General features: G+C 38.6%; 2 protein-coding genes across 6 annotated transcripts; both read right to left on the bottom strand.

The window, feature by feature from the left end:
* Positions 1-1,887: 1,887 nt before the first annotated feature.
* On the bottom strand, positions 1,888-4,071 carry LOC135137751 (serine/threonine-protein phosphatase 6 regulatory ankyrin repeat subunit B-like). The gene has a single exon (XM_064067482.1). The coding sequence runs from the start codon at positions 3,934-3,936 to the stop codon at positions 2,500-2,502; it is 1,437 nt and encodes a 478-aa protein (XP_063923552.1). The 5' UTR covers positions 3,937-4,071; the 3' UTR covers positions 1,888-2,499.
* On the bottom strand, positions 3,977-25,483 carry LOC135137750 (uncharacterized). Of its 5 annotated transcripts, none has more exons than XM_064067476.1 (5): positions 25,323-25,483; positions 25,209-25,265; positions 11,709-16,819; positions 4,119-11,656; positions 3,977-4,066 (listed from the first exon to the last, which is right to left on the bottom strand). In XM_064067476.1, the coding sequence occupies exons 1-3, from the start codon at positions 25,329-25,331 to the stop codon at positions 13,274-13,276; spliced, it is 3,612 nt and encodes a 1,203-aa protein (XP_063923546.1). In that variant the 5' UTR covers positions 25,332-25,483; the 3' UTR covers positions 3,977-4,066; positions 4,119-11,656; positions 11,709-13,273. The 5 variants fall into 5 exon arrangements, with proteins under 5 accessions (XP_063923546.1, XP_063923547.1, XP_063923549.1 ...); XM_064067477.1 differs by having other exon boundaries at positions 3,977-4,063; XM_064067479.1 differs by having other exon boundaries at positions 4,119-11,653.
* Between the last annotated feature and the right edge of the window lie 333 nt (positions 25,484-25,816).

Raw genomic sequence — 25,816 nt, 5'->3', positions numbered from 1 at the left:
GATCGTATCATTCGCAAAAAGAGCAATTTTTTTAGAAGGTATTGCTTGTGGTAAATCATTAATATACAATAAGGATAATAGCGGGCCTAGTACAGAGCCTTGTGGAACTCCATAAAATATGGATAGTTTAGGGGATGCATTTTGATTTACATTTACACATTTTTGTCTATTGGTTAGATAAGATTTTACTAATTCAATGCTGTTTTTCTCAAATCCGTAATGAGTTCATTTTTTTAACCAAATTTCTAAAAAGCCTTAGACAAATCAAAACAGACTGCAAGTATAGTTGATAAATGAGTTCTAAAACCAAACTGAAATTCAGAATAAAGTTTATTTTTCTCAACATAGTTGTTCATCTGGCTTTTTAATAAATATTAAAGAAATTTTCCCAATGTAGGAACCAATGATACTGGTCTGTAATTATTCATATCGTTAACATCACCTTTTTGGTAAATCGGAATTACTTTTGGCATTTTGAAAATTGGAGGAAAAAGATTTTCAGCTATGCATTTATTGAAAATACTCCTCAGAGAGGTTATAATAACATTTGATAGTATTTTTATTATAGTTGAATTTATATCATATGTCTTTACTTTTAGAGTTGCGCAAAGAATTTATAGCTTTTCTCACATTATTGAAAGAAACAGAACTTAAAAAAGATTATCGGATACTGTGAATTGTGACGTGCAACTTTCAGATGCTATTGTAACTACTATTTTTTGGTAGAGATTTTATTAGATAGAAATCTGAAGCACTCAGACTGTCTGGATTTTTTTATCTCTTTTTTATTTTTGTTTATTATGTTTCACGTTGCCTTTTTGTTTGTTAGATGCTGATTTTATAATAGTATCATTAAATTCTTTTTTTGTCTTGATTAGTTCACGACGATACATATTCCGGAAATCTTTAAAAGCTTCATTACTTACGAGACAATTGCGACGTAAATTACCCAATAATTTCACCATTTTACGCATTTTTTTTTAATGTGAATTAAACCAATTATTGTTACGATTAGCCTGTGAATCATAAATTATTTTTTTCCGTATAGATAGACACAAATCAGTGCTATTTAAATTTTTATCCGAAAATTGTTGAGAAAGCACTTCGGCGCTGGTTTGTGAATTTCTTATAGATGACCAGTCCGTTGTCTCTATAACATTGTATATATAAATGAAACAAGTCCATTGCTGTCACAGGTCGATAGCAAACCTGACATTTCCTTGAGTTGACACTTTTTGTCGATGACGAAACAATACTCATACAAATTCTTGAATGATCATTGATCAGAAAGAAGCGGATCATGTACAGTGTACACCAACGAGAATTTGTCATTTGACATATTAGTAAAAATATTATCTAGATACGAGGTGCCTCTAGTGGGTTCGAAATTAGTTTGAAAAAGGTCAAAAGACAAAAATGTATTTATTAAAATTAAAGCCTGTCCCTCAGGGGTATTAAAGTGAACATTAAAGTCACCAGTAATAATAATTATAGTATTTTTTACAATTTTCTTCAGAAAAGATTCAAAAACGAAAAGTGTATAAAATGCGTAGACTCGATCTAACATCATTCAACTATTTTTTATGGGGATGCGTAAAAGTAAGAATATCCGCAACGCCGTTTGAAAATATGGTTGAGTTGCAAGAGCGAATTGGACAAGTGCGGCAGCCCATTGGTCCCGAAATGTTAAAACGCGTGAAATTTTATCAACAGAATTGAAGGTTATGGGTAGAGAGAGGGTGGTCACATTAACAATGCTGTTAAGGACATCTTGTGCTTTATTAGAAAATAACAACCATTGATTTAAAATGTGTTGTGTTTATGTGACAGTGACTGAGGTTTCAAAAAAAGAAAAGCAGTAATCTTAAATAAAAAAAAGTCTTTGACAAATCGTTTAATTCTACATTACAAACATTTGAGTTCATTATATTATACTTACAGTCTCAAAAATAATTACATTCTGCATAAACATGTTTCAAACCGCTGAAATAACTGGGCATTCGTCTACTCATTTTTAAAAATGGCTCTTAATATTTATAACCTTAAGTGTGCATATTGTTTTTTTTTAGTTTTAATTAAATTTACACTTGAAATTCAATAATTTTCGATGGTTGATTAAGGTTTTCTATGTTACAGTTCCCCACAATGGGTGTTGGTCATGTGCGCGCCGCGGTTAGTTACTTAGATTATAAGAGTTGTCATTGTTGGGTTGGCTTTTTCACATTTAATGTAAATTAAATTTAATAAATCTTTAAAAACGTATAACACAAGCTTGAAAAAGTATATAAAAAAAAATTAAGGCGCCTATTTAAATCTAGTAGTTAATGTGTGTTTATTGTTCATACAGTATTAAATTTCATTAGATCTCCATTTAACTGTCGATATTACGTTATGTGAATGTTTTTTTAACAAAAATCTTACTATTTCACACGTTTGAATCGACAATTGAGTATCTTCATCTAGAACGTCAACTTTTACACCATCTGTTAGCAGTAATTTCTAGGCTTTCGCACTTTTCTTTTCCAGTCGTTTTATTGTTTCCAAATGCCCATGTTTACGAGCATAATGAATCGGCAACAGACCATCTGCATCAGGAACATCCACTTTCGCACCTCTTTTTATCAAAAATAATACTATATGATATCCTCTCAAGTAATTCTTGCACGCGTAATGGATCGGCAGCCGACCACCTCCATCCGAAGTATTCACTTTCGCATTCTTCTTTAACACTAACTTTACTATATCTAAAGTTCCGCTTTCACAAGCATAATGCAGCGGTAGCCGACCATTTCCATCTCGAACATCCACTTTCGCACCGTTTTCTTGTAAAAATAAAATTATATTACATTCGTTAAAATAATTTCTGCACGCATAGTGCACTGGTAGCTGACCATCGTTGTCTGGATTATCCAATTTCGCTCCATTGGTTGCCAGTAATTTTACCATATTTAAACGTCCATGTGCACAAGCGTAATGTATCGGTCGTCGACCATTTCCATCCGGAACATCCATTTTTGCACCTTTTTCTCGCAAAAATAATACTATATTATATCCCTTCAAAGAATTTTGGCACGCGTAGTGCATGGGTAGTTGACCATTTTTGTCCGAAACATCCAATTTCGCCCCATATATTGTAAGTAATTCTACTATATCTAAGTTGCCGCGTTCACAAGCATAATGTATCGGCAGTCGTCCATTTTCATCTGGAACATCCACTTTCTCACCTTTTTTTCGCAAAAATAATATTATATTATACCCCTTCGAGCAATTTTTGCATGCATAGTGCATTGGTAGCCGACCATCTCTATCTGGATTATCCAATTTCGCTCCATTCGTTGCTAGTAATTTCACCATATTTAAATGTCCGTGTTCACAAGCACAATGAAGCGGCAGTCGACCATCTCCGTCCGGAACGTCAACTCTAGCACCATTCTTTAACAGTACGTCTACTATATTGAAATATCCTTGTTCACAAGCGTAATGGAGCGGCAACTGGCCATTTGCATCGGAAACATCCAATTTCACACCATTCTCTAACAGTACATCTACTATATCTAAATCTCCACGTTCACAAGCATAATGAAGCGGCAATCGACCATTTCCATCCGGAACATTAATTTTGGCACCATTTTTTACCAGTAATTCTATAATATTTTTGTGCCATTTTTGACACGCATAATGAATCGGTAGCGCACCCTTTTCGTCAGGAAGATTTAATTTTGCTCCATTCATTACCAGTAAGTTTACTTCATCTATATGTCCACGTTCACAAGCATAATGAAGGGGCAGCCGGCCGTCTTTATCCAAAACGTCGATTTGCGCTATTAGTTTTACTATATGTAAATGCCCTTCTTCATGTGCAATATGTATTGGACGTTTTCCGTTTCTATCCTGACCATTCATTTTCGCTTTTTTGAGAACTAATGAACGTAACATTGTCACGGTTGAGTTTTGACTTCCGTGATAAGCCACATTTCTTCTCTCCTTCGCCTCTTCATGTACGGTAAAGCGCGCCTGTAAGAAGGCAACCAGTAATACATAGCTGGTTTGGGAACGCTCTGCCCTACTAGAATTTTTAATTTAAGCTTTATTTTATTTACTTAGATTGGAGCACTTACGAGAGGTGATAAGATTTTACATGAGCGGGTCCTGAGTTCCTTAAATTAAGCCCTGAACTTTATCCTGTAGGAGGGAAGCGTAGTTGACGGGCAAGGGTTGTTGGCCTACGAAGAGCTCGAAGGCCATTTCTGTTTGCATTGTAAATACGACTCACCCGATGTTGGGGGTGGCTTTCCTCCCTCTTTGCCTTGCTACTCCTATCGTTTTGAAATTCGATTTGCGTTATTTTGGCGCGTGTATTGCTGTTGACACTTGGATTAGGAGGTTAACTGAATGTCAAAAACTTGACAGAGGTTGTACGCAGGAGCAAAGCAGCGGAAGTTGAACTATGTGTCAAATTTGAAATAGTTAGCCCTTTTTCATCATAGCCTTTATGGCGGAAATTTCCCGCCTTTCTCCCCCTTCAAGGAAAAACCTTCGAGAAGCCGGGGTAGGGTTTTTTAACATCCGTTTTTGAGTCGCCATTAGTCTCTTTGGTTGGAAAATTTTTGCCACGTGCGGGAGTGCTGGTGCTGTCCAGGAATTTTGAGCAATTTGCGCTCGCCAGTGGATGGGATTGTCCGGGCAAGCACCGCCCAGTTAGACTCGGTCCAGGAACGACGTCCTGAGGGACATTTGTGAAGGTTCCGGCCAGTCTTCGGATTTGTTCCGGATTTTGGGGCCTAGCTGCGTGCCAAACACATTAGGGTCGCCTGCCACCAGAGTAAGACCAGACTATTTCGATTTCATTACGCTACAACTGTTTTTTCCCTCCTTGCAGGACCCTTTTTTTTTTCCTTTTTCTTTTTGTCTTATCTTCTGACTGCTGTATTGCTTATCACTACGTGATTTTCGCCTGCGAATCTGATCCCTGTTGACCCCCCTGGTTCTTCGACGCCGTGAATTGGAGATCGCTGTCCGTTCGACACTTTGCACCCCCCGGAGCAGCCTGGATTTGCATTTGCCACTTCGAGACTGTCGTCAGACTTCGCCGATAAGGAACAAGGTCAGAGCGTATCACGCAGTTGATGTAGTTGACATCGTGGCAGTAATTCTATTGATAATTTAGTTAAGCAAGTTTCTTTTTTTTGTTGTCCGCTCTGTAATGTAATCGGGTGCGTACGTATTCGTCTAGGACTTACGCGAATTGCGCCTGCGGAGTTTGATCAAACGGCCTATGGTGAAGCGTAGTAATGGTAGTCGTACCGATTACAGTGGCGGCGAGTCGGAATAAGATTGCAAGTACTTAATTTAAATTTCACCTTGTCAGACGCTGCTGTGCTGGCGTTTACTATTTACTTAATTATAATTAATTGATTATTTTTTTTTTTTCCTTTTTCTCAATATACAACTCACACCCACATTTCTTTTTTTACCCGATAGTTCAGGTCGGCTCGAGAAGTGCTTTAGGTCCAAGCACTTCCCACCACCGTTTTGCCGGAGGACCTTGGCGCCCAATTAGAGATTAAGTTACGTATCGTTTTCCCCTGATTCAGGCCAAACCTAATCAACCCTCGGCCCCTGAGCGTAACAATAGCCGGCACCAATTGCCACCAGCTGGCCCTGAATCGGATTCGACCTTTTGGTTAAAAATCGTGTGGCAATTTTGGCGCCCAACGTGGGGCCCTTGATTCACAGGGTGTTCGATTAAAAGGACACTCGACACGAGATTTTGAAATTTGGATTTCTTTTTTTTGTTTGTGCGGTGTGAGTTGTTATTAGAACGGTCGGCGAAAACAGCTAGCGTCTGGTTGAAGTTTTTCTTATAGGTTACGATCGGTCTCGACCTTGATGATGGCGTTGTCGCTGAAATATGAAGTAAATCGGCTGTCTGGGGACGAGCTCGCGTACGAGCTGCTAGTCCGCGGGATAACAGGCGTGGAGACGGTCGATCAGATGAGGAAATCGTTGAGGAGTCTCCTCAAATTGGAGAGGGCTTCTTCCCCGCTAGAGTACCCAGTGTACTCGATCAAGTTCGACGAGGATGTGACGGTTCTGCGGGACAAATCGGTCGAGATACGGGAGTTGTTAGATTGTTTTGAAGGGGAGCGTGACGGGCCGGCGCATTTGAAAATTTTAAGTAAATTGGCATGGGGACTTGGCAGAGCGAATCGGTCGCAACCCAAGTCTCCCGAGGAGAAGTCGGCCAAATCCCTCTTGATCGTCGAACTCCTGAACCTGCACTCGGAGGTTCAGACCAAGATCCGCCGCCGAGAGCGGTCGTTGATCAATCAGTCAGCTGTAATTCCCGACCTCGATATGTTGACATTGGAGAACGAGGGTAGCAGTGAGTCAGAAGTCGAAGACCTGGCTGTCGCGTCACCGGCAGCTCTACCCTTAGCGGACTCCAGCCATGTCGCGCCCAGTCGGTGCGGAAGTTACGCACCAGTCGCCAAATGGAACCTTAAGTTCTCGGGGGACGGGACGGAGATGTCACTGAGTGCGTTCCTGGCGCGAGTGGAGGAGCTGCGGGTGGCCCGGCATCTCAGCAAACGAGATCTGCTGGATGGGGCCATTGATCTGTTAACGGGTCGCGCATTGATCTGGTTTCGGGCAAACCGGAAGCGGGTGGATAATTGGGATGCCTTAGTGGCCCTGTTGCGGCAACAATTCCAGCCCGCTGACTACAACGACCGGTTGTTTGATGAAATTCGGCAACGTACGCAAGGGCCGGACGAACCGATGGGAATCTATTTGGCGGTGGTAGAGAATCTTTTTGACAGACTCACTTACGAGGTCCCGGAATCAACACGCCTCAAAATCGTGTTGCGGAATCTTGACCCATTCTACCAAGGTCAGTTGGGAGTCCGAACCATTAACTCATTCGCGGAACTCTTGGAGTTTGGTCGCATGGTGGAAGCTCGGAGATCCATCATGGAATCGTTTCGGCCCCCAAAGAAGCGTCATTCGCGTAGCCTTTTAGAACCTGATCTCGCCTACGAGGAAGCGGAGCTTGCAAAGCCGTCGAAGGGTTCTCGAAAGCCCGCCGCTGTGGCTTCTACTTCGTCTGCTGCTGCTGGTTCCTCAGCGGGTGTCGTTTGCTGGAACTGTCGGAAATCTGGTCATGTTAAGAGCGCGTGTCAAGCCCCGAAGCAGCTTCGTTGTTACCAGTGTGGCAAGCAAGGGTTTATTTCGAAGACTTGCCCTGACTGTTCGGGAAACGGCCGGAGGGGACAGTAGACGGTTGCAATACTGTATCCCCTTCATCCCCATTTCCCCAGACTTTTGACCGCAACCAACTATTGTTAGATTTCATTCTGCAGCACGCGAAAGGCGACGAACGACCTTATCTAGACGTAACGGTGTTTGGATGTTCTTTCCGCGGTTTATTAGATTCAGGTGCTTCTCGTACTATCGTGGGTGGTCCTGGATGGAAAATACTCAAGTCCTCGGGTATTCGTCTGCATCCGGTTACGTTGGAGTGTACTGTAGCCAACGGGGCTAGGTGCCCGTGTGTAGGTTTTGTTCGCGCTCCAGTACAGCTCATTGATCAGGTGCAGTGGATCGATGTTTTGGTAGTTCCTGAGGTGCCGCATTCGTTGATTTTGGGTGTCGACTTCTGGAAGGCGATGAGGATCGTACCCGACTTGCGACAGAGTGTGTGGCACTTTGCAGCCGAGGATGAGAGTGCAGTTGAGTGCGGTAGTATTCAGGCTGAGAACACCTTGACCCCGGAAGAACGAACGGCTTTAACCACCCTTCTCGATTCTAGGTTGTCGCAGATGGAAGGTCCTCTCGGGTGTGTGAAGGTTGCACAACATCACATCGAATTGTTGCCGGGTGCAACTCCGCTTAAGCAACGTTACTATCCGATTTCTCCGTTGAGGCAGAAGGCAGTGGACGAGGAGTTAGGTAAAATGCTCGAGATGGGCGTAGTCGAGCCTTCCAATTCTGCATGGTCTTCACCAGTTTGTTTAGTGCGGAAGAAGGACGGTAGTTTTCGTTTTTGTGTTGACTACAGGAGGCTCAACGCAGTTACTAAAAAAGACGCCTACCCTTTGCCGTATATTTCCTCCATTTTAGATAGCTTGAGGGACGCAAGATACATCAGTACCATCGATATTAAGAGTGCGTTCTGGCAGGTTCAGCTGTCGCCCGAGTCACGAGAGTACACGGCTTTCACGGTACCAGGCCGTGGGTTGTTTCAGTTTCGGCGCATGCCTTTTGGTCTCACTGGTGCTCCTGCCACTTGGCAGCGGATTGTGGATCAAGTGATCGGTGTTGACCTCCAGCCTTATGTGTTTGTTTATTTGGACGACGTTGTTCTGGTCTCTCAAGATTTTGAGACACATTTGTCGTTGTTGAATCAGGTTTTTGATCGCTTGCAGAAGGCTGGAATGTTAGTTAGTATCGAAAAATGTCAGTTCTGTCGTCCCCAGTTGAGATATCTAGGGTATGTCGTGGATCAATATGGATTGCGTCCGGATCCGGAGAAAGTACAGGCCATTGTGGACATTCCTGTTCCTAGGAACGTGACGGAGGTGCGTCGATTTGTTGGTACGGCTTCATGGTACCGGAAATTTGTACCAAACTTTTCCTCGGTGCTGGAACCCCTGGGCCAGCTGACGCGTAAACGGGTTCATTTCAACTGGACACCGGAGTGCGATGACGCATTTCGGAAGGTAAAAGAGTCTTTGGTCACCGCCCCAATTTTGAGTTGTCCCGATTTTAGTCGCGAGTTCGTGCTCCAGTGTGATGCTTCGGCGTTTGGGGTTGGCGCGGTTTTGAGTCAAAAATTTGAGGACGGTGAAAAGCCTATTTGTTTCATCTCCCGTTCACTTTCCCGGGCTGAGCGCAATTACTCGACCACGGAGCGAGAGTGTCTTGCGGTGATTTGGGCGGTAGAAAAGTTGAGGCATTATTTAGAGGGTGCTCGGTTCACGGTTATTACCGACCATTATAGTTTGCTTTGGCTCCACCGTCTAAAAGACCCGCAAGGTCGCCTGGCTCGATGGGCGTTGAGACTCCAACCGTACGACTTCACCATTGTGCATAGAAAAGGGAAGGAGAACGTGGTACCTGACATGCTGTCGCGTTCCGTGCCAATCTCCCTAGATTCCGTGGACGCGGTTTCGAATGATTTTCGGGCGACCACCGATAAGTGGTATCAGAAGATGTTGATTTCGGTCGTCGAGAATCCTGGGAAGTATCCGGCCTACCGTGTGGAAAACGGGCTGCTGTATAAGTACATCAAATGCAGTCTCCCTGAGTTCTATGGGGAGTCCGATTTTTGGAAACTGGTGGTGCCGAAGGATCATCGGAAGTCGATTTTGGAGCGTTGTCACGATATCCCCGCCGCTGGTCACGTGGGAATGTTTAAGACCTTTTGGAAGGTTCGCCAACAGTATATCTGGCCGAAGATGCAGGCTGACATAGTTCGATATGTCAAAGGATGCCGCACCTGTGCGAGATATAAGGTGGAACGGAAAGCACCAGCCGGGTTAATGGGAGGCAGACCGACTATCACGGCTCCTTGGCAGTTGATTAGCCTAGACTTTATTGGACCCTTTCCACGCTCAACGCAGGGTTATACGTACACGCTTGTGGTAACTGACCACTTCACCAAATATGTTTTGTTGTTTCCGATTCGGACCGGCTCAGCCAAGATTCTGTCCAGGTGTGTCGAAGAAGGAGTGTTTTTAGTATATGGTGCCCCAAAGTACCTAGTTTGCGATAATGGCACGCAGATGCGCAGCAGGGAGTTTCGTAAACTCTGTGAGAGTTACGGAGTCACGTTGTCGTATACCCCTTTGTATTACCCGCGATCTGATCCGACGGAACGGGTAAATGGTGTCGTGAAGACAATGATCGCAACGACCGTGAAGAAAGACCATCGCCATTGGGCCGACAATCTCGCCGCAATAGGCTGCGCCATTCGATCTTCCCGACACGAGACTACAGGCTATAGTCCATATTTTGCCAATTTCGGGAGGGAACACAAACTTTTCGGGACTGACTTTGATAACTCGGTATCGGAGCCTGGAAGCGACTTGACGAGTCAGATCCGCAAAAGGCAAGCAGGATTCGAACGGCTGTACACGAACATCGTCGCGAAATTGAGATCTGCCTTCGTCCGCAACAAGCATGCTTATGATCTCCGGAGGAGGCCAGTGCGGTTTGAGGTTGGGCAGGAAGTATGGCGCCGCGACAAGAGTCTTTCCGACGCTGCCGCTCATTATGCTGCGAAGCTGGGTCCGAAATTCGTCGGGCCGTTTATAATAGCTCGGAGGGCTGGAGCCTGGACATATGAGCTGACAGACGAACATGGTCATGGGAAAGGTGTCTGGCATGTTCAGGACCTCAAGCCGGTAGCCGAACCTTATGATGACGCTGGTTAGTTTCGAAGTGGTTAGCTCTGTCGATGGGGCTAAAGACTACGTCGATCATGGGTCGCCATGGGCGGTAAAAGTCCGCCAAGAGCCAACGGTAAGACTGGTGTTTCCATCGAGATATCCGGGTTCGGTTAGCGTAGTTTTTGACATTGCAGTTTCGGTTTTCGTTGAGTTTAGTTAGCGAGTTTGATGCGAGCCACCCCGGAATCGATCAGTCTATTCTTGCTATACATTGGATTTGGACTTTATCTTATTTTTTTTTTCCCGGATTCGACTTAATTTTTTTTTTTCCACCCGATTGTGAGGCCCGGTAGAGGTCGCAAATCCTGCCGTTTTGGAGCAGGTGGGGAAGGATTCCTAGTGGGGCGTCGACGGTGGACGCGACCATTGTTGTGTATATTTGTTCTCTGGTGGATGTTTCTTCTTTTCTTTGTGATGCCGCATGTAGTGGGGGACGGCGCCACTGCAACCCATTCCTGAGGGGATGGGCAGGGGCGACGTCGGTCTTTTTCGGACGTGTAGGTCGTACATGACGGTCGCGCGTACTAGGTATCCTGCCTCGAGTTTTTTTCTTTCCTTAAGTGCTTTTGGGTCGTGGGTTCGGACACGTTCGTCCTAGGGAAGTTATTTTGAGTGGTGACCCGCCTGCGGTCCCTGTTAGTTTTGTCGTTAGTTCGACGTGTTAGGTTTAGGTTAGTTAAAACAAAATTTTATCCTTTTTGGCATTTTTCTTAGAATTTCTATTTAACCTTTAGTTTTCGTGGGATTTGGGGTATAAGGAGCTTGTTTGGAAGGACGGTGGCGTTCTGAGGATTCCGGTTGCGAGGGATGGATTTCGAACGGTGGCGTCGACGAGGGTTCCCAAGGATTGCTGAGTGCGCAACGGCGCGATGTTAACACCCATTCGCGACGCGCGTGGGAACCTCTTTTGAAGGCGGAACCGGTTCGAGATGCCGTTTCGCTGCCGGAGAATTGGTCGCTACCGGTTATACATGCTCCACCCGTAACTTTTACTTAGTGGCTTCAACGGGCTCATCTTCAACTAGATCCGCTCGTAAATTTGTTAGAAAATTTACGTATTTTAGGGAGGGGGCATTGTCACGGTTGAGTTTTGACTTCCGTGATAAGCCACATTTCTTCTCTCCTTCGCCTCTTCATGTACGGTAAAGCGCGCCTGTAAGAAGGCAACCAGTAATACATAGCTGGTTTGGGAACGCTCTGCCCTACTAGAATTTTTAATTTAAGCTTTATTTTATTTACTTAGATTGGAGCACTTACGAGAGGTGATAAGATTTTACATGAGCGGGTCCTGAGTTCCTTAAATTAAGCCCTGAACTTTATCCTGTAGGAGGGAAGCGTAGTTGACGGGCAAGGGTTGTTGGCCTACGAAGAGCTCGAAGGCCATTTCTGTTTGCATTGTAAATACGACTCACCCGATGTTGGGGGTGGCTTTCCTCCCTCTTTGCCTTGCTACTCCTATCGTTTTGAAATTCGATTTGCGTTATTTTGGCGCGTGTATTGCTGTTGACACTTGGATTAGGAGGTTAACTGAATGTCAAAAACTTGACAGAGGTTGTACGCAGGAGCAAAGCAGCGGAAGTTGAACTATGTGTCAAATTTGAAATAGTTAGCCCTTTTTCATCATAGCCTTTATGGCGGAAATTTCCCGCCTTTCTCCCCCTTCAAGGAAAAACCTTCGAGAAGCCGGGGTAGGGTTTTTTAACATCCGTTTTTGAGTCGCCATTAGTCTCTTTGGTTGGAAAATTTTTGCCACGTGCGGGAGTGCTGGTGCTGTCCAGGAATTTTGAGCAATTTGCGCTCGCCAGTGGATGGGATTGTCCGGGCAAGCACCGCCCAGTTAGACTCGGTCCAGGAACGACGTCCTGAGGGACATTTGTGAAGGTTCCGGCCAGTCTTCGGATTTGTTCCGGATTTTGGGGCCTAGCTGCGTGCCAAACACATTAGGGTCGCCTGCCACCAGAGTAAGACCAGACTATTTCGATTTCATTACGCTACAACTGTTTTTTCCCTCCTTGCAGGACCCTTTTTTTTTTCCTTTTTCTTTTTGTCTTATCTTCTGACTGCTGTATTGCTTATCACTACGTGATTTTCGCCTGCGAATCTGATCCCTGTTGACCCCCCTGGTTCTTCGACGCCGTGAATTGGAGATCGCTGTCCGTTCGACACTTTGCACCCCCCGGAGCAGCCTGGATTTGCATTTGCCACTTCGAGACTGTCGTCAGACTTCGCCGATAAGGAACAAGGTCAGAGCGTATCACGCAGTTGATGTAGTTGACATCGTGGCAGTAATTCTATTGATAATTTAGTTAAGCAAGTTTCTTTTTTTTGTTGTCCGCTCTGTAATGTAATCGGGTGCGTACGTATTCGTCTAGGACTTACGCGAATTGCGCCTGCGGAGTTTGATCAAACGGCCTATGGTGAAGCGTAGTAATGGTAGTCGTACCGATTACAGTGGCGGCGAGTCGGAATAAGATTGCAAGTACTTAATTTAAATTTCACCTTGTCAGACGCTGCTGTGCTGGCGTTTACTATTTACTTAATTATAATTAATTGATTATTTTTTTTTTTCCTTTTTCTCAATATACAACTCACACCCACATTTCTTTTTTTACCCGATAGTTCAGGTCGGCTCGAGAAGTGCTTTAGGTCCAAGCACTTCCCACCACCGTTTTGCCGGAGGACCTTGGCGCCCAATTAGAGATTAAGTTACGTATCGTTTTCCCCTGATTCAGGCCAAACCTAATCAACCCTCGGCCCCTGAGCGTAACAATAGCCGGCACCAATTGCCACCAGCTGGCCCTGAATCGGATTCGACCTTTTGGTTAAAAATCGTGTGGCAACATCTTAGTCAGATTGTTTTTACATGCATAATGCGCCAACGACTGACCTCTCGAATTTGGCACATCAATGCTAAACTCAGGCAAATCTAATGCAAAAGTCAAAATTTCGTCAATTTCTGAATCCAAAACTAAAAGTTCGTCTACACAGTCCCATTCAGACTGATTTCGTTTATCTGAAAATAGTTTTTTTAATATTCTCGCCGATCTGTTAAAAAGAGCCAAAGCTAAAACACTTCTTGGATTAATATTATTGTAAGTGCTTTTTAAAGGAATGGAATTTTCAATACACTCAAAAATAATTGGAAAATCAAACCTAATTGTATAATACAAAACTGCTGCTAAATATTCCGCGGCAAACTGATTACCGTCATACAATGGAATCAAAAATGGTAAGAAAATCATCAATTTTTTAAAACAGACATTATTTGATGCGCCAAACTTATAAAATTTTGGACCTACATCACGATAATTTAAATCCTTGACAAGTTCTTTATTATTATTAATTATCCACTCCTTGTCAAAATTCTGGTAATTCACAAGAATATTATTTTTAACCAGTGGATAACTCTTATTCCACGCGCAAGCCACTTCCAAAATGTCACGACCAATGATATCTTTTTCAAGTAAATCTGCATCAGTAAATTTTTCTAGAATTGTAAGATTTTTATATATAACACCTACTAAACATTTAGAATTTCTCGATAACATTAAATCTAAAAAAAATCGGATGTTTTTAAATCGACTGTCAGAAATAAATTTTTTGTCGCGTGCTTTAGAAGCTTCCTGTTCAAATAAATGCAAAGCTGCAAAATATTCACCGTACGAATTGTGAGTGAAATCAACGTCATATTTAGATATAACGCGGCTTATAAATCCCACGTCATCACCTTCCTTTTTAAGTTTTTCTAGAAAACTGTCAGTTGTTTTGTCGTAACGAAATAAGGTATTGGCAATTTTGCTTATAAAAGAGTTATAAAGGTAATAACTTGCAGCTAAGCTTTTATAATGATTCATTTTAGTGTTTTTTTCTTTTTCAAAATTCTGGATATTTTGTTCATTTCTTAAAGTAATTTCTTTCTTGTCGTTGTATAAAACATGAAATTTTTCATCAACAAAATGTTCGTATAGATCAAGAACAGTGAAAATGCCGTCTAACAAATGTAGGTATTTGTCTCTGTCTGTTAAAAACAATTCTGTAAGCATATAAATTTGTAGAGGAATGCCCAAAATTTCGTAATTTGGAAAAGACATTATGTTTTTTCTTATTTTATTAAAAGTTTCAGTTAACTCATCTTCGGTAATCCGTAAACGGTTTTTAATATATTCTTGTTGTTCGGTCTCACTAAACTGTTTTATATTTCGTGCAAACATACCTAACTTGGTTTCTAACAAATTTTTCAAATTGTTTCGAGACGTTAGCCATTGCTTCAGGCCTTTTTCCGAAAAAGTGGTTACTAACATCATAATAGAAGCTTGAGTGGTGTCAGATGCTTCATCAATTCCATCCCATACTAGTTGTATTTGGTTTTGTTCCAACATTGATTTCAACACCTTTTGGTGGAACGAGTTTGTACATTCCTTAAAAGTATCTTCTAAGATATATTCACAAAAATTCTCCACGCTTGATCCATGTTTCCTGAAGTGTAAGGCATGATTTCTAGCGTAGATTAAGATGACCCACGTTGACGAACAGCTGCTATTTTTTAAACTCTTCATTAATGTACTTTTTCCCATACCAGGGTCGGCACAGATAATGTTGATATTTTGCCGCGACTGACTGAAGTATTCTTGTTCGCGTATAGTGTATTCCATAAATTCACTTTGTAGACGAAACCTCTCAAGTTCGTCAATGTATCGTCGTTCCGGACCATAATTCACACTTTCTATCCATTCCAATCGATGATTGTCTAAATATCTGAAGTGATGAAATAAAACTTCTGAGTTTTTTTCGCACAGCGCAGAAAATTCCTCCCGCAAAATTTCGCTTCCACTAATGTAGATTTTTTGATCATGAATTGTGTTCTGGATAAGTCCAATATCATTCACTTCGCTAATTACTAAATTTGGTAACATTGTTTTAAAATAATCAACATCTGTTACGCAGTCAACTAAAGCAGCTGTATTTCGATCGAAGGTTTTCAAAAATTTCACATCTATTAAAATTTTGGTCAACTTTCTTTCGATATGACTGGGTGGCAGAGCATCTTTGTATTTTCCAATCAAGAGTGGAGCTTCCATCATTTCGACGAAATCATCGGTAGTGATAAAGTTGGCGTTATCTTCGCAGATTTCTAACAAATATTTAAGTTCAACGTCTTTTTGACCTTCTAATGAATAGGTAAAATTCGTTAAGATTTCTGCATAGAACTGTGCGTATTCGTTTAAATCTGACAACTTTTGAAATATGTGATACTGATCCGCAACACCGTGGTTAAACGTTTCTCGATTATCTAATATAATTAGATTTCGAACTTGACATATTTTCATTGCTTGATACACTTCTGAGCATCCTTCAACGACCAACGGACTTTTTCCCAGTAACCACAGGAGCTTCGACACTTTCGTTTCGTCCTTATTATAGAGGCTTTCCTTACTTTCTATCCTGTCATCTATAAGTTGATATAAGTTATTAACTTTAATCGTTTCTTCCATATCATCTATACCGTCAACAGCATTTGCCCAAAGTGAGTCGATTTTTTCAAAATTCTTTTTATTTATAACAGTCAAGTCAAATTTCGAAACAGCTTCTCTAAATATTGTTCTTTTGGTGTCACTTGATCCACCGGCAACAAAAGATAACGGCTTGATAAAAGGTGCAAATGCACAAAGTGTTATCACGTCCTTTATAAACGTTTTATTTAAAGCGATTTTTTCCCCTTCCTTCATACTCCATTGGTTTATAAAATGTACATACTCGCGAAAAGTGATTTCGCTACTACTAAAATATTTTTTGAACATTTCGAATGTACACTTTTCAAGTTCTTTGACATGTGGTTGATCACTATAGAAATATAAATTTTCAAAAAATTCTTCATATTTCGGCAAATTAGGTTCACTTGCTTCAAATTTATGACACTGTCCTCTCGATTTTGAAATTCTTAGCACGCTATCTTGATCACACTGGACCAATTTTCCAAATTTTAACCGATCGATATGTTCATTATTTAACTTAGAATTGGTAAACAAAACCATCTTGATAGGCCGCTCAGATAACTTTGGTTCATTTTTGAAGTTTTCGTAATACTTGTCGAGACTAAAGTTTCCAGATGATGCGTTTAGCTGCTCAATTTTTATTCTTGGTGCTCTCTTGATGTGTTTTAACTGAACGGCGAACGTTTCTGTGCGATTTTTAAAGTTAATGTCAACTACAACGTCGTCGAAAGATCCATATTGATTATCGTTTGATGACAAATTAAAATCATCCACGTCATCGTCAATTACTAATTTTAAAACTAAATTCGCTATGTAGAGATGTTCGTAGTCTTTGCCTACGTCCGTGGTACCTGTTCTCTTCTTAAACATCTGAAACTAATGTATAATTAATTTATAATGCATTTTTTTATCAAAGGGGTTCAAGCTCAACAAAAATATGTATCTTTTCAACCGTTTTTAATACAACATACATTAACCATTTTTAAAAAGCTTTCATCAAAATTTTATCTGTTGCTGTAAATCATATATATTTATAGTTGGAGGTACAGATGGTTGCCTATACTGATGAATGGAAATTATTATTAAATGAGCTTTTTATGCGTCGAGGTATACAAAATGAAATCTGTTGTATTATCAGGTTATCAAGGATACACCGGATACACGTATCACGTAATGTATTGACCAAAGATATTGTATTACTAGACCATACCGATGCTCTTTTGTTTGTCACACACAAAAACAATCGAAAAACGCTACATAAAAATTCGACAGAATTTCCCTCGCCCCTGAAATACAATAAAACGGGTCCAGTTTTTTCGACAAAAATTAAAAAATTTTGCCCTTTTTATTTTTTCTATGAGAATCCCAGTAGGTTAAAATAAAGATATGTATATATGTAATGTCAAAGTAAATATAAAGAAGCGTGCTACACATGATGACGTCATCAACATTTTTGCAAGGACACGTATATTAATTTGAGTATGTGCAGTGTATTACTAATGTAGGTAAGCGAAGAAAAATGTTCCTTCTCCGATGGGAATCGAACCGCACGTTTACCGCTTGCCGGGCGGGTACCCTTACCACTAGAATACGGAGGAGCTTATCTTTCTTCGCTTACTACTACGTATTATTTTGTAGCCACACTAATAATAACAGAAATAGATCAAACCTTTACTGATTTAGAGGTCTATTTTGTAACTCTTAACGATCTCGTTAGAGCATCGTTAACTTACGATAATCGTTCCCATAACGATTTTGGGACTGATAGCGATTTTGTAACATCTATCGTCTCGTTACATAGCGATCGTATCGTTAGAATGTCATCGTTCCGGAACGATAGGTTTCAGCTCACCGTTAGAAGTGTCAGAACACGTTAGAAAAGTATTTATACAATGAAGGGGAACGTTTTGGTGCAAATATGGGTAGAGAAGGTAAATGTAAGTAATTAATGTATGTTTGGATTAGGTTGATAACTTATTATATATTTTTTTTACTGCAGAGACAGAATCAGAAATTTGTCTCGGGTCTTAAGAGATGTAAACGACCCCTTGATCGTTCAAGAAGAAACCTTTAGGAAGACCTACCAACTGTAATGGGAAGCGGCGAGAGATACATTTCCAGAAATACTGCCGCAGAGTTCTGTATTATTCACCAGATGTTGCAGGAAAAATTACATACTCATGTGCTGTTTCACACAATCTTACGCATAAGAAATATCGAAAATGACGAGATCAATATTGTCTATGACAAGGAGAACGATAATAATGAAGAACTTGAATACGAAGAACACAATTTACTACATGAATGGCATATCACAAGAAATAATTTAATAATACAGCATTTTCAATAATGTATTTATTTTTTTTTTTACAACATAATGAAATTATTTTAAACAGTTCCTCTTTCACATAGTCTTAAATTTCTGGTCTTCTTTCAAACATTGAATTTCCAATCTACAAATCTCTGGAACACACAGTGACGTTTACTTACCAGGCAGTACATTGTAATTAGAGTGCCCTATGTTATATTCTTGGTGTACTAAAAAACACAGAGGTTATTGTTTATTGTGTAACAGTATTTATAAAGATTAAACATCTCAGTTCTCATAATTGATTGGTCATGACTAAACAAGATGTTCACTTTGTCATAACCAAAGTGTTGATGTAAGCAGAATAATTGCTAATAGTTGTACGATAAATTATAGTAAAGTACACATTTTTAAAAAGAGTGTTCGGGAGATTCATTAATTACACATACCTCTCTGAACTGCTGAACACTTTTTCGTGGTCCTCCCACAGAATTTAGTTTTGCTACCAACCCTTCCCATATCTTTTCTAAAAGATCTGGCTTGTCCGCTACGAACTTTTGGGCCCTAAAATCTGCATTACCTTCTAACTCCTCCACATACAACTCATGTTACTCTTGGGTAATACGCTGGGCCCTTTTACGTTTTTCCATTGCTCCCGTGAACGTATTGTAAACTGAATTTCGTGTTAGTGTGATTATTTTGATGTTTTTCTTTTATAATTATTGTTTACTTACATGTTATAAGTTCACAAATTTGTCCAAACTTCAATCAGTAGCAAAACAAATGTCACATGTCACAACAGAGAACAACGTAATCTAGACGCTACACAAATTTAAATACTACCGATTCTAAAAACATTTGATTCATCGTTCCGCTAACGATTTCAAAGCTGTACGATTACGATAGTGTTTATAAAATTGGAAATTTGTACAATCTCGCTAACCTGATTTTACGATTGCTTCTAACGATTATCGTTTGGGAGCGAGATCGTTCTGGAGCGATAAATTACAAAATAGACCCCTTAATCATTAAAATAAATTGACGCATTCATTCATTTTTTTTAGTTACCCTGTATAATTGGTTTTAAAAAATATAAATTCTATAAAGTCTATACAAATTACTAGTATAGACTAATCATATTTTGCACATTTTAGATAAGATTAATTCGGCACAATTTTGAAATGACGCTACCAATTTTTTGGAGGGTATAAACAGATTTTGATTACAAATTTACTATCCCTACGATAATTTTAAAACGTCTGCAAAGCATTCGGTTATAATTAATAAATTAACCAACCATCTTGGCATTGTCTAGACAAAACTAAACTAAAATGATAATTATGTTTTGGCTAATAGCTAGATAGGGACGACATCAAGGTCCAGCGTTAACGATTTCCAAAGTCCGTAAGTTTGAATTTAAAATTTACTTCGTTTGAGCTTAAGGTATCTCATCAATTTCAGAACTCAAACATTTCTGTTTTGTGGAAAGCCTCGTGTGGTGTTCCGTTTTGAATTTAAATTTCGCGCTGAAAGAATTTGAAAAGAACGACGCAAAACCGCACTTAAACATTTATGAATAAGAAAATCGTTCAAACTTAGGTACTTAGAGCGGCATGTTGAAAGCGTGGGTCATTGTTTTTTTGGTTAGGTGACGTGCGGGTGCATGGTAAAAAGACGCTGTAAGTAGCTAGGTTAAATTAGTTAAAAAGTAAACTCGCTCTTTCATATTTTTATGTGTTTCATTTGCCATGTTTTATATGTGGGTGAATAAATCATAGGGGGTTTTTAGAGCTGCAAAGCGATTGCGATTCGGGTCCCATTGGACAGCCTGAGGGCACGTCACGAGTCGCCCTCGCTCGCAACTTCTTTTCTTCCTAGAGAGGGGTGCGATTTTTACCCCCTCCCAAAAATTTTGTCTATTATTTCTTGCGCCCTCTACTCGCACGCAGTGTATGCTCACTTGTATGAAAGAACGTCCTCCCGCCATTAAAAAAAAAACACAACGTAGGTTCTCTTTTGTCAGATGATCACAGCCAAGGCCAAATTTTGAATTTTGAATTTTTCGCGGGCAGTGTTCTGTTGCTCAAGTCGGATAATATCAACTTAGTTCTATCTGGATGAAAATTATAAAACAGTAATTTCCTTATTAATATCTGATGTGAAACGCAATCAAACGCTTTACTGTAGTCTAAAAAATAACTAAAATAAATTTGTTGATGTTCGAAACAATCAATGATTTTATTAAGTAAGTTTATTACAGCTGTTGTTGTTGAGTATCCTTTTCTGAAGCCAAATTAAGGTGGAGATAATATATTGTTTATTTCTAGAAAATGTTAAATTTGTCCAAGCAGCAGTATTTCAAACACCTTAGAAAGTATAGGTAGCAACGAAATTGGTCTGAGGTTATTTTTGTCATTACCATCTCCTTTTTTATAAACTGGTAATACGTATGCAATTTTCAAACAAACAGGGAATGTTTTGTTATCAATACAAGAGTTTATCAACTTTGTAAGCGGAGGAATTATGTTTCTTTAACAGCTCTTAAAATTCCAGTTGAAATGCCAAAAATGTCCTTAGAATTACTATTTTTTAAACTATTAATAGCTTTTCTTACATCAGTCTGCAAAACATTTGTAAATAGAAATATATTTTTGCCACCTGTATTATTTACTTTCATTATGTTGTGACGGGCTTGGGAGATTTTCAAAATTAAGTTTTGTTAATTTATTATATATAAAACTGTAAAACTTTTGTCGTGGACCTTGTGCCCGACATATAGTGAAAATATTATTTATTTGTTCGTAGGCTGGTTCGTGATGATGGTAACACATTCTAGTGACTGGACAAAGGGACTACTTCAAGTATATGCATTTTGCTTAAATGAATAATTATATTTAATTTAGAAATGAATCTGTACAAAAGAGATTTAGTCATATGAGAATAATTTGGTATAACAATAAATTGTAGTGTAGTTTAATATGCAAATATAATTAACAGAAAATGAACTTCAGTACTGAAACATTTTTAAATAAATCCAAGAAAACCTTATAACTTTGAAACTAAATCTTTGAAAGCATTATAAAACAAACATTTAAAAAAATTGGTCTAAAGAGTTTAGACAGTACTTCCCTCGCTGTCGGAAACTTGACGACTGCATGCCTATTGTGTTTTTTTTCTCATTACATTTTTGTAGTCGGAATTTAAAAAAAAATTGCGATGACGTCATCAACATTTTTGCAAGGACACATATATCAGTTGGGATAGATGTAGTGTAATACTAAGAATAAAATTATTATATTCTCAAATTTTCGGGAAAATGAATTGGGTCGTTTTGAATATTGATTTGTAATAATCAATAAAATAACGAAACAATACGTATCAGAGGCAACTGAAAGTCGTGTATGTATAAACATTCTTAATTTAAGATGACAGGCGTAACAGCATACGTGAGAGTCAAACAGAGAAACTGTAAACAAAACGACCATCGGTTTTATTGCTTCGACTTCCGCTTATTATATAAAACATTGGGTTTTATTTTAATTCTTGACGGTGAAATTCACAATTGGTTGATTATAAACATGTCTATTTCACATTCGCGGAACCAAGTGAACGCATAAAACAAATGCAGGTCTGTAATGTTAAAGTCGATGTAAATAAGCGTGCTACCCTTATGTTTCAACCGAGTTTTTCCTTTAACAAATTTTGTGTCTACCAAATTGGGTTCGTTGGGGTGTAATACTAATAATAAGTGTTGCCTTTAATTTAATCAATAAAATAAATTGACTTCATTAATTTTTTTGAACCACCTCTTAAGAAAATCTAAAAAATTAGAATGGAATGATAAATCACAAGTACAAACTCATCATATTTTTTGCATTTTAGATAGGATTTATTCAGCAAAATTTAAGGGTGACGTCATCAATTTTTTTAGGAGGGATGAACAAATACATTTTGAACAAAAATTTACCATGCTTATAATAACTTTAAAATATTCCCAAGATTTTAAAGCATTCGGTTTTGTAATTCCTGATTAAATCGATAAAATAAATTCACGCCTTCATTAATTTTTTTGAGTCACCCTGCATATGCAAATCCAAAAATATGAATGGAATGATAAATCACAAGTACAGACTCATCATATTTTGTACATTTTAGATACGATTTATTCGGCAAACTTTTGAGCTGACGTCATCAGTTTTTTGTAGAAGATAACCAAATATATTTTGACTAAAAATTTATTATGCTCTTTATAACCTTAAAACATCTGCAAGATTTCAAAGCATTCGGTTTTGTAGTTCCTGATTAAATCAATAAAATAAATTTACGCATTCATTAATTTTTTTGAGTTACCCTGTATATGCAAATCCAAAAAATATGAATGGAGTGATAGATCACAAGTACAGACTGATCATATTTTGTACATTTTAGATATGATTTATTCGGCAAATTTTCGAGCTGACGTCATCAAGTTTTTGGAGGGGATAAGCAAATATATTTTGACTAAACATTTATTATGCTCTTTATAACCTTAAAACATGTGCAAGATGGCAGAGCATTCCGTTTTGTAGTTCCTGATTAAATCAATAAAATATATTTACGCATTCATTAATTTTTTTGAGTCACTCTGTATATGCAAATCCAAAAAATATGAATGGAGTGATAAATGACAAGTACAGGCTCATCATATTTTGTACATTTTAGATATGATTTATTCGGCAAACTTTCGAGTTGACGTCATTAAGTTTTTGGAGGGGATAAGCAAATATTTTTTGACTAAAGATTTATGATGCTCTTTATAGCCTTAAAACATCTGCAACATTTCAAAGCATTCTGGTTAGCAGATTAAAAATTAAATTTCAAAATGTTGTTTTATAATTTTGATTTTTTTTCCAAAAATCTGGACATTTCGGGTGAAACGTCGATTCAGAGTTGTAAACTACATGTGTAGGACTATGTTATTTTATACAATTGAAAACCCATTTACTATGTACAATTTTGAAGTGACGTCATCGCATTAGTGGTGGGGATGATTAGACAAATTTTGGTTAGCGTTTTACCATCTACATGATATTCTTAATATAAGTACAAAATTTTACAACAATCGGTCGAGTACTTTCGGAGATTATCTGTCTAATAAAAATCCGGGACGGCAGACGGACAGACAGACGGACGGACAGACGGACAGACGGACAGACAGACGGAAATGGGAGACCTATTTCTTCGTCTTCTAGGGGTCATGAAAGATCGAGAAAACGTAAAAGTAGAGAGTCGGCCGACGGACTCGATTACAATACTTCCTTTGCTTACGCTCGGGAAGTAAAAAACTAAAACAAAAATATATCAAAACTCAAAATTGGTACCATAACTCAAAATTTGGTAACATAACTCAAAATTTGATAACAACTCAAACATTTGGTAAGGAACATTATAGTAGTTGCGTGGTCAGCGTTCATCAAACAATATAACTGTTTAACTAATAATTTCAATGCAAATTAATCTTTAAAAATAGATATAAATCTCAAAACGTTATCCAATCGAGAATACAACGGGCGATTTATCATCAAAATTAAACTGAACTTTAAAAATATTAATAAAAACAAAACTTTGAACTTTTTATGAAATCGTGGATATTTTTGGAGATGTCAACACTTACCCCCTTGTGTCACAACACAAACACACACTAAACAGGCAACTGGCTAGAGGACTCTGGTCTTTTTTGGATCTTTAAAAATTGTTTACTAGTATTACCAGTTTATTTGGGGAGTCGTAAAAGTATTTGTGTTTCCACCAAATTTAGGCTTAATTAACTGTAATATGAAGATTTTTAGTGGCAAAATGTGCTTTTTGTTAAAATTAACAAATTTAAACCATGAAATTATAAAACTGGACAAAGACATCGTGTCCAGCCAAACGGCGCTAATATTTAACTGTGAAATTATAAACCTTGATTAGAATGGTGTGAAATCATAAAATCAAAGTTTCACAAGGGCAACCTTGATTTTTACGACAATGACGATTGTTCTGATTCATACCAACATTAATCGCCCGTTACAATGTGAATCGGATCAAAATTTAGAGCTGGTAATTTGCTTTTAATTTCGCTAGCTATAGTTGAGAAAAAGCTATTAAATTCATTGGGAGTTATTGCATTTTTACTATTATAATTTTATTGGAGCTTTGGATAGACCGAATGCCTTTTATTACTTTCCATAGCATTCTCGGATTATCTTTATTAGCTTTAATGAATTTATAGCTTTTATTTTTGCTTCTCTAATGGCTAAGTTATATTTCCTTTTAAACTGGTTAAGTAAAGTTTTTAGTTTTAATGTTTCATGTATGATGATAATAAACGTCAGTTATAAATCTCAAGGTTTCTCTCATTTCTCTTAATTTAGAATTAAACCATCTGTCACATATGGCATTAGAACTCTTTTTGTAAATTTTTTTTTAAGGGAAAAGATACATTATAGTAATGTATTATTATATATAAAAATTGTTTAAACTTGAGCTGTACATCTAAATCTATATCAATAACGGTCCAGTCTAAATTAATAAGATACTGAAAATAATAAAATTTACCAATATTTGCAACAGGCCTCGATATCTTAATTATGTTAGAACACGTTATTATTGGTTAAAATATTTCGTATATCAACAAAAAGTCCCCGATGATCCGCAATATTTAATTCTGTTGGAGTTGCAGAAATTGAATGTGATTCTATATTAGTAAATACATGATCAATACAGGCATTACCACCTGTAGGAAAATTAACTAAGTTATACATATTAAAACTATAGTGGCGTAGCATGTAGCGAATATAAATGATGAATATGACATGTTTTGTCTAGTACTTCAATATCTTTGGTAATGAGTAATTGCAGAGAGAATGGATGTTAAGTACATAGTCATTGGTAATTGGTTTTTGAATTAGTAAATAACATTGGTGTCTAACTTACGGGGGAAGGGTTTTCAGGTACTGAGTCTCTTTCGTCGCTATTTGTTCCTATCGAAGTCTATAAATATAATTACAAGCAAGTTATTATAAAATAAAAGTATATTTCATCACTTACCGTTTCCATGTTTAATTCGAAAAGAATTAATCGGAATGCAACACTGTGATGTGGAATGAATGGACTTCCTGTTATTTGCGAATTTGCGACACTAACAGAGAATAGATAACAAATTGTTATCTTTTCTATGACACTATCTCTTTCCCAGTCTGTCTATTGGTGTAACTAGTTACTACTCATTCTCTGGGAAATCACATGTATTAGTTCGTAAATTGTCGGCGAGGTCGCTGTGTCGAAGCGCTACAGTTTCCGACACCGCGTAAATTAAATTTGAAATGAAAAGGAGCACAAAGCAAATATGCGTTCGGTGTGGGATTCAAATACACGTTTTATGAACTCTTAAATCAGTACTGATGCGTTGACCACTCGACCGTTCTAATCCCGTAATTATTAAAGGAAATAATTCGTAAAATAAAAGTATAAATCAAGCTTTTTCGGTTGGGGTTCATTAGATTGTATACAGAATGTTGACTATACTAAGTTGAACTAAAATA

This window comes from Zophobas morio, unplaced genomic scaffold, assembly GCF_036711695.1.
Source record: "Zophobas morio isolate AGI-343-1 ecotype UQ-CSIRO unplaced genomic scaffold, CSIRO_AGI_Zmor_V1 ptg000029l, whole genome shotgun sequence".
Taxonomy (NCBI): Eukaryota; Metazoa; Arthropoda; class Insecta; order Coleoptera; family Tenebrionidae; genus Zophobas; species Zophobas morio.
This window is presented reverse-complemented; position numbering and strand designations above follow the sequence as displayed.

Coding starts and splice junctions, on each gene's coding strand:
- LOC135137750 (XM_064067476.1), bottom strand. Junction 16,820..25,208: donor TACCTGAAAACCCTTCCCCC/GTAAGTTAGACA, acceptor ATTATACATTAG/TTTCAGATGTTTAAGAAGAG.
- LOC135137751 (XM_064067482.1), bottom strand. CDS start 3,936: ATGTTACGTTCATTAGTTCTCAAAAAAGCGAAAATGAATGGTCAGGAT.